Source organism: Berghia stephanieae, chromosome 7, assembly GCF_034508935.2.
Source record: "Berghia stephanieae isolate SIO BIC M18660-M18661 chromosome 7, UCSD_Bste_1.3, whole genome shotgun sequence".
In the NCBI taxonomy this organism is placed as follows: domain Eukaryota; kingdom Metazoa; phylum Mollusca; class Gastropoda; order Nudibranchia; family Aeolidiidae; genus Berghia; species Berghia stephanieae.
In genome coordinates this window covers 2,780,475-2,790,011 of record NC_088366.1, presented here as the reverse complement: position 1 = coordinate 2,790,011, position 9,537 = coordinate 2,780,475, and the positions used below count along the sequence as shown (strand labels likewise).

The 9,537-nt window shown below is 40.2% G+C and overlaps 1 protein-coding gene across 1 annotated transcript in view; it reads left to right on the top strand.

Annotated features, from left to right (window-relative positions):
* Positions 1-3,333: 3,333 nt before the first annotated feature.
* The window catches only part of LOC144976352 (putative serine carboxypeptidase CPVL), a 7,353-nt gene continuing 1,149 nt past the window's right edge, over positions 3,334-9,537 (top strand). The window contains exons 1-2 of the mRNA XM_078920601.1: positions 3,334-3,541; positions 8,943-9,537. The exon at positions 8,943-9,537 is cut by the window's right edge and continues 1,149 nt beyond it. Coding sequence (XP_078776727.1) covers positions 3,475-3,541; positions 8,943-9,537 — 662 coding nt within the window. The 5' untranslated portion in view covers positions 3,334-3,474. The remainder of the gene's footprint in view (positions 3,542-8,942) is intronic.

Here is a 9,537-nt window from a genome sequence, read left to right as displayed (position 1 = left end):
ATCGACCAATTTAAACAACCCTCATCTTGGCAAAAACTCTCAAACCTGGGACTTTGCAAAGTTTTGAAGGTTTGATGATTTTTGCAAAGATGAGGGTCGTTGAAATCGATCGACATTTGAAGGACGAGTTTTCTGGTCAAATTTTCAAAACTGGGGTTTTTCCAGATTACGGCAGAGTTATCTGTCATACTGTGGAAAAGTAGTCCTTCAGAGCCATTCGGATCACGGAGCCGGAGTTTATTCCGGTTTCTATAGCGTTAAACGGACAATAGCAATTGCTTGCTATCCTTTGGATAGGGCCCTCGTCTATCACTGCTGAGAGGAGTCAGTAAAAAATCTTGACTGCACCCGGGATCGATCTCGGTCCCTTTGAATGGAGTGCTCTGCCAACTGAGCTATCGAGACCCCCATACTCTGGAAAAAAAAAACACGTATTCAAAAATTTTACCAAAAAACTCGTCCTTCAAATATCGATCGATTTAAATGAACCTTAAGTTGTTAAGTGTTGCTGTTGGCTAGGGATCCCTTGAAAGGCGTTTTGAGCACGTTTAGTTCATTTTGCTCTATATAGAAGCTCAAATAAAGAGCTGGTAGTAACTTGAGGTACGTGTCATTGGGGCATGAAAGATCTAGAGGTATTTTTACATGTAAGAAGACGCAATATGTATTATAATAAGACAAAGTAATATGTGTCAGTGCATGACATAACCAGTCGGAAGGTGAAAATTTTGGATTTCCATTGGCATTTTCTGAAAGAATATGCTCCCCAGAGCATTTTAATCTTTATTTGAAGTAAATCGGGTGATTTTTCATGAAGTTATGGTCAGATGTATGGGAAATGTATTCAGCAACTTTTCTCAAATTTCATACTTTTTCAACTTGATTAGAAGTGAAATTAAGCTGTGATTTTCCCCGAAGATGTACATAAAGGGTTCATTTAATTATTTATGACAAGAACTCATTTAGGATAAAAGTGACCTAACTGAACTTGGCAATATCTCAGTTCAAACCTTTTCACAATCCTACTGATTATGTCATTCACTGTAACAAATGTGTGGATGTCTGAGAAACCCCGGAAAGATGCGCAAATTTTATAAATTAAATTATACATGCAGTGGTGTAGACCACATCTTTCTGATCATTTACCACTTTAAATTTTCTTTCTATGTCTATTATAACATAAGTTACGAATATTTTTCTGAATAAAATTTGTTGCTATGGGAAACACTTTATCTTCGATTTTGGCTCATATCTCGAATCAAAGCTTGCCTCATCTTCCCGGGTTTTCTCAGCCAGCCTCACATATTTTAAAAACCAGACAATACTTACAACGTGGATAAAACGGTGAAAATAAAACCTTGACATGTTTTGTTTGTTTAGCAACACTTACAGCTCATGGTTCGCTACTCTGATATAAGCAACCGTCTTTAAAGGGAAAATAATTGGCATATGCTCTTAAAAAATAACAAATGAAAACAAAAAACCCCAAAAACTTGAGCTTTTATATAGGGCAATATCCACTAAACGTGCTCAAAGCGCTTTACAAGGGGTCCCAGACCAACAACAATACTACTTAACATGCAGAACGAGACATGACGCCTGTTAGACGATATTACATTTTGTTCGGACAGAGATTACGTTGCTACTCAGTACTCAGTTTACACCTGAGTACGGTGAGAGAATGTGAGTAAAGAGCCTTTTCCACGGACTCACCTGTGCGCCGAGCAGGGCTCGAACCCAGGACCTTTCGATCCGAAAGCGAGTGTCTTACCACAAGACTGCATAGCCGCACCAGATGAACTGCAGGTGATCATAATTTATGATTGGCTTAATTTGTCATATTGCGAAGTCATGATTGTGAAATAAGCAGACACAACTTGGCGCAGTCATATGTGACCCTCGTCTGCAAACGGAATTATGTCGGAAAGATTAAGATGCTGAAAATAGAGTTTATGGCCGGAAATATCAGTCTTGCAATGAGTTTGTATGTTTTATTGAAGAGAATGAATGTCGTATCTTAGAATGATAAATAGCAATAGTTTAAATTTTAGACCAGTTTAGCTTTAATTCGGCTTTTTAGTATCTGGTTCAAACCGACATCATACCGTTTGGAGACAATGGGTCACATATTTGAAGGATGAGTTTCCTAGCTAAAATTTTAAATACGCTTATTTACAAATCATGGCTGTTGATTGGTTAAGTCTGACACTCGGTCTGATATGGCTGCAACTGTAGATGCTCTTGCTACTGTTGCTACTTCTGCCGCTTCCATAGCACTTGCAGCTTTTGATATGACATTCGCTTTAGGACTGGAAGGTCCATGGTTCGATTCCCGTTCTAAGAGTTTCACTGTTAAATCCTTAGAGAAAGGTTCCATGACTCAAATTCTTTCACGATACTCAGGTGCAAAATGAGTACCTGGCCGTTAACAGCATTGTCTCGGCGTACATGTTAAGTGTCGTTATTGAGTTGCAAAGTGCTTTGAGCACTTTCGGTTGATATTACGCTATTTAAATGCCCAGGTCTTTAAAAATCCTACAGTATACTACTACTACTACTACTACTACTACTACTACTACTACTACTACTACTACTACTACTCTTCTACTACTACTACTACTACTACTACTACTACTACTACTACTACTACTACTACTACTACTACTACTCTAATACTACTACTACTACTACTACTACTACTACTACTACTACTACTACTACTACTACTACTACTACTACTACTATATACTAATACTATTACTATACTACTACTACTACTACTACTACTATACTAATACTATTACTACTACTACTACTACTACTACTACTACTACTACTACTACTACTACTACTACTTCTACTCTATACTACTACTACTACTACTTCTACTACTACTACTACTACTACTACTACTACTACTACTACTACTACTACTGGGGGTTAAGAAACTGCACTTTGATCCAGGAGATCCCGGGTTCGAGCTCCGCTTCAGGCACATTCGTATTTTTTTTCTTGGGCCAGATCATCAACCACCAATTTGCTCACTTTGGACAACATGAGTGATCCCTATTGACATCACCCATCTTGTTGATGGATTATCTGTATAGTCCTTCATGTAATGCTTAGGCGACCTTATGTAATTTTACCGTTCTGAAAGGGCGTAATTCTAATACCACCATTATTTGTACCAATACTCTTATTACAAAAACCATTATTGCCATGAAAACCGGATATTTTAGAGACACCGCATTATCTTCAATAGTAACTTCCAAATAAAGTCTCATTTAAGAGGTTTATGAAATTTTCTCTCTTGTCGGCGCCTCTAAAATTGGCTCATAGTTGTTCAGAGAATCTTTTCATTTAACCAAATATTTGTTGGTCACTTTAAAACTGGTGTTATAACTGTTCTCTTTTTTGTTTTGTTTGGAATATATATTATTTGAGATCGTTTCCTACTTGGATACTCTGTTGAATATGGCAATCTTATTGTTCATATTTTGGAATGTTCTAATTTTCAATGGATGTCATGGAATAAGAAGAGGTTTGATTGTTACAAATATTTTTGGTGACTTTTTGATAAAGAAAATAAATTTAGACAGTTTTGCTTGTATGTTTTTTGTTTCTTTGTTTATTTGTTTTTAGATTTTTATGAGATGGATTTATTAAAAAAAAAATCTCTGTCCTAATACGGCTTTGTGAAGTTGACTCAGTAAAAATACCAAGTCGAAAATGTACAATGAGAACCCGGTCGCTAACAAGATTTTTCTCGAAATTATTTTTGTTATATTGCCTAACAGGCGTCATGTCCTGTTCTACTAGTTCCGTGTTGAAAAACAACAACAATGAATAGAATGGTTTATGTTTTACTTGTTTTTGATTTTGATTTTTTTTGGAGGGGTGATGGCGGTAGTGGTGCGTGTATGTGTGTGTGTATTGTGTGTGTGTGGGGGGGGGGGGGGGTGGTTATGTTGTTTGCTTTGTTTTCAACGGTGTTACAGTGCTTCTAACACAGGTCATTTCAGCGCCAGTAAAAAGTTTTAAAATGGCATTGTCAAAAAATTATAGATTTACAATTGAAAGCACACGATAAAAAGTAAGACAAAGGCGAATGGTTTAAAGAGAGAACAGATGTAAATATTTTTTTTTAAATTCCATTTATTCATCCCCCAGGGGAAATTTGTCTCTGTGGTCTATTTCAAGGGAAGACTGGAATAACCAAGGCGTGAGCCTCAGTGCAGCGCCGCAAAGTGAGCTGGGGCGAGGTAAAGACGAGGCGGGTATTCGAACTCGGTACCTGTTGGGTACGAAGCAAAAACCGTACCGCTGAGCCACGCTGCCCCCTAGTGTAGTTTCAAAAAGAATAAATTCAATGTGCTTAGTTTGAGGTCAAATGAAAAACTAATCCAAACTTAAGCACATGATCCCACTAGGAGGAATACATTCAAATGTTTAAAAATCTTTTTATAGATAGTATGAAGTTGACGTCACACAGGTCTTTGTTATTGCTTTATGCCATCCGAATTTTATGAGTCATCATCATAATCATTGCCTTTTTCACCCTGGGTCACGGCATAAGCCACAGACAATCAGTTTCCATCCTTCTCTATCCTAAGCTAACTTTTTTTATTATCTCGGTCCGTGTCTTATCACCTTCCCGTGGTGTTCCCTGTTTCTACCGAGTTTGTTATGGGCGCGACCGAGTCCCCCGCGGTATAACTGGGCTAGGGAGTAGGTGGGACCCCTTTCTCTTAAGTTGCAAGAGACATAACCCACTCATTTTGTAGTGTGGTGTCCTCTGTATGTCATTACTTTTCTTAAACTACCCCTCTAGCTCATTTTTGTTCCTAGTGCTGTAACTTTAACACTTCTATACTCCCTCTTTGGTCGGCCTTTGGCCCATGTCTTCTGTATGACTATCTGTGATTGATTGTAATCGTGTATCCTTCTTTAAAAAATGAGATTTTTAGGGGAAAGGGCTGGTATCCCTTTGTTTAAGGGCCACAGAATATCTCATCGACACAAATGACCCAGAACGTGACGATCCTCTGTTTATGAAATATGGCCCTTTAAGCAGAAAGAATAACTGAAAGAGATAACTGCAAGCCAGGAAACAGTAGTGGCGGGGATAGGGCGACTGTCAATCATCAAGCTACATGTTAGGATGGGAAGACAGACCAAAGACTCCCCAGCATGCCATGTCTTATCACGTCTCTGTAAATCAGCTTCTTTAATTCTTCTCCATTATCTTCGTGGCCTTCCGCTTGATCTTCTGCTCTGAGGGTTCCAGTCCAATAATTTCTATGTTATAGTGGAGTCATTCTTTCTAAGCGTGTGTCCAATCCACCTCCATCGTCTTCTTCCTATTTCCTCTCCCAGTGGTTTCTGATGTGTTCTTTTCCATACTTATTCATTTTTCATTCTATCCATCCATTTTATTCTGAGTAGCTTACGCATGCACCTGTTTACGAAAATATGTACCCTCCTTATGCATGCCTGTGATGCATTCCACGTTTTACATCCAGTTGAAAAGTTTTAATTTTAGTCGAAGGGAGGTATCTTTAGTTCTCCAAACTCTGTTCAAGGATGTGAATGCAGCCTGTGCCTTTCCTACCTGTGCTTTCACCTCTGCTTCCGTGCCTCCATCCTTGTCAATTGTTCTCCCGAGATAGCAGAAAGTGTCTATATCTTCAAGTTCCTGATCTTTTACTTTGATCTGCTCCCTTTGACGCGTACCTATCCTTAAGACCTTTGACTTTGCAGGGTGAATTCTTTGACCAATTGATTCCAAGAGGCTGTTTGCAATTGTGGTTTTTGCTTGCATCTGGTCCTTGGCGTGGGACAGAAGATCCAGATCATCTGAAAAATCCAGATCATCCAACTGTGTCCAGGGGGTCCACTGTATCCCATTTCTTCGTCCTTTGGAGGTTTTTTTCATTAGCCAATCAATGGCAAGGATGCACAGGCATGGTGAGAGCAAGCATCCGTGCTTGACACCAGTCTTAATTTTAAAGCTGTCAGTAAGCCGATCTTCATGTAAAACCCTGCAACTTGATCCTTCATACATTTGCTTAATGAGGTTTACTATCTTTTCAGGGATTCCATAATGTGCCAGTATTTTCCACAATGTTGCTCTGTCAATACTGTCAAAAGCCTTCTCGTAATCCAGAAAGTTGACAATAAGAGGAGAGTTCCATTCTATAGACTGTTCCACTATGACTCACAGAGAGGAAATCTGGTCGGTGGTTGAACAGTTTTTCCGAAAACCTACCTGTTCGTCCCGCAGTTTAGCATCTGTTGCATTCTTAATTCTCTCTAGAATAATACGGTTAAAAACCTTTCCTGGGATCGATAGAAGAGTGATTCCTCGATAATTATTACAATAACTGAGGTCCCCCTTCTTTGGAATCTTGATAAGATGTCCTTCCTTCCAATCCTTTGGGAATATCCGTGATTGCAGATTCTCTCAAATAGTTTGTGAAGGGTCTCAGCATTTCTTTCAGCATCAACTTCTAGAGCCTCTGTTGGAATCCGATTTGGTCCAGCAGCTTTGTACCTTTTAATCTTGTTAATGGCACCCAAAATCTCTGCTGTCAATGGTGGATCACAGCTAATTGGTAGCTCATTCCTTGCAGGCAAAAGTTTCGGCGGGTTCTCTGGTGGGGATCTGTTCAGAAGGCAGTTGAAATGTTCCCTCCATCGCTTAGATTGAGCCTCTTATCCCAAAAAAAAATTCCCATCTTTGTCTTTGACTGGTACGTCTGGTTTCCTATATTTTTCAGCAAGTGTCTTGGTAGTTTGATAAAGGATCCTCATGTGTCCTCCTGTCGCTGCTGCTTCTGCTTTCTCTGCAAGTCTGTTCATGAATGCTTCCTTGTCTTTCTTCAAAGATCTTTTGACTTCCTTAGCTGTGGCTCGACACTGCTCTCATACATCCAGTTTTGAAGCCCATGTTCGACTTGCATTCACTTATTTCTTCCGTGTTCTCTTCTTTACAATAAGGTCCAAGGTGGTTGGACTTATCCATTCTTTATGTTCTGATTTCTTTACACCTAATATCTCGTGGCAAGTTTTTATGTAGACTCCTCATTTGTTTCCCCATCTATTGCATTCACCTGGAATTTTCATCTTGTGTGTGATCTGGTCGCAAGTTTTCTGAGTCGCAGCTTAAGCTTTGCCAATAGCAGGTGGTGGTCTGATCCAACGTCTGCCCCGCTACGAATGTCACATCTTTTAATGAACGTCTGAATCTTCAAGATACACCATCTGGTGAGACCCAAGTTGCCTTGTGTATCCTCTTATGGGGAAACACTGATCCCCAATCACCAAACTGTTGAATGCACAGGAATTTGCAAATCTCTCACGGTTGTCGTTCATCTCTCCCATGCCATGATGTCCCATGATAGCTTCATAACCTACAATATCCTGTCTCACTTTAGCATTGACATCTCCCATCAATATGTTGATGTCTTCCCTTGGCAAATCATCAATGACTTGTTGTAGCAGACTATATAATGTATCTTTGTCCTCATCTTTTGCGTCATGTGTTGGGGCAGAGATCTACACAATGTTCATGTTGATCCTCTTACTCCATGTTTAAATGACACCATGCTGATTCATTCTCCAGGTTGTTCCCATCCTCTCAATGACTTCTGGACAAACTTGCTTACAATTATTCCTACTCTCTATGTATGAATCTAGTCCCCTCTCCCTGAATATAAAATCGTCTCCACAGACTTGAGGTGTTTCTATCCGGAATGTATCCAGTGGGTTTCGCTTACTCCAAGTATATGCAGCCTGTATCTTCTCATCTCTGTCACAACTTGAGAGCTTTTTCCTTCATACATGGTGCGAACGTTTCACGACGCAATTCGAAGCTGCTTGTTTGGTGAAGACGTCATCGGGTCAGCAGAGTCCTTTCGGCTTTGTCTGTTGTCCTTCAAAAATTCTGTCATTGCAGAAACCCTTCGATCGCCCAAGCTAAAAAAGGATTTGATCATTCCGTCTGCGTTTCTGTAACGGTTTGAGTTTTACGGAAGGCGTTTTTTTTTTCTTTGACAACCCTCAACTTGGAGGACCAGGTGACTCAAAAAAAGAGGGAGTCACACACCATTAGTCGCCTTTTACGACACGCTGGCTTGGCGTTCTTCATTCAAGTTTTTTTTGGGGGGGGGGAGATAGCAACTACGTTTACCCATATCATTCTTGCTTTTAGATTCCTACATTAACGGAAAGACCACTCGAATCAAATTAAGGTGAAAAATTAGGGAGCAGGAACTGGTGTAAGATAAAGATCTGAAAAAAATGTGTATGAAACAGTGTCACACAAACTAGGGAGAAAAAGAAAAGAAAGTACCTATCCCCAAAAATTCATCTGCCTCGACTGAGCCAAGAACCATCCCATACAATCCATCTGCCTCGACTGAGCCAAGAACCCATCCCATACAATCCATCTGCCTCGACTGAGCCAAGAACCCATCCCATACAATCCATCTGCCTCGACTGAGCCAAGAACCCATCCCATACAATCCATTTGCCTCGACTGAGCCAAGAACCCATCCCATACAATCCATCTGCCTCGACTGAGCCAAGAACCCATCCCATACAATCCATCTGCCTCGATTGAGCAAAAGAACCCATCCCCAAAAATCCATCTGTCTCGACTGAGCAAAAGAACCCATCCCATACAATCCATCTGCCTCGACTGAGCCAAGAACCATCCCATACAATCCATCTGCCTCGACTGAGCCAAGAACCCATCCCATACAATTCATCTGCCTCGACTGAGCAAAAGAACCCATCCCCAAAAATCTATCTGTCTCGACTGAGTCAAACTGATTTTTTAATTTTGTTTCTTGTATTTTTCTCCCTGCTTTGTCTGGCACTGTTTCACGCACGCTATTTCAGATCTCTATCATCTGAAGCCTAAAACTTATATTTTTCAGAAGCTTGTGAAGAAATGGACCAACTACTAATGCTTACACCGCTACTGGACAAGAACGAGACAGAAAAGGCAAGAAAACTGAGCCTGGTGGACGAATCCTTCCTGGAGGACTTCGTACCTCAAAGCCATGCAGGTTTCTTCACTGTGGATCGAACCATAGGCAGTCACATGTTCTTCTGGTTCTTTCCTTCACCAACTAATTCCAGTGCTCCTTTGGTTTTATGGCTTAACGGAGGTCCAACTATTTCATCAATGTTTGGTCTCTTGTATGAAAATGGTCCAATGGAGCTTGACGAAACATCCACGAAAGACAGGCCCAGATATCGCAAGCGTCAACATAGTTGGGTGGGTCCATTCTCAATGCTATACATTGATAACCCTGTCGGTGCGGGATTTAGCTATTCAGAACGCGAGGACAAAGGAAACAGAACTATGGAGGAGAAGGTATCACAAAATTTGTTCAGCCTGTTAGAACAGTTTTTGAAAGTATTCCCGGAATACAAAAATTTGGAAATATACATCGGCGGCGAGTCTTATGCTGGAATGTTTGTCATTTCCTTAGCACATTATATCCATAGTAAGGCCAGGAAAGGTAT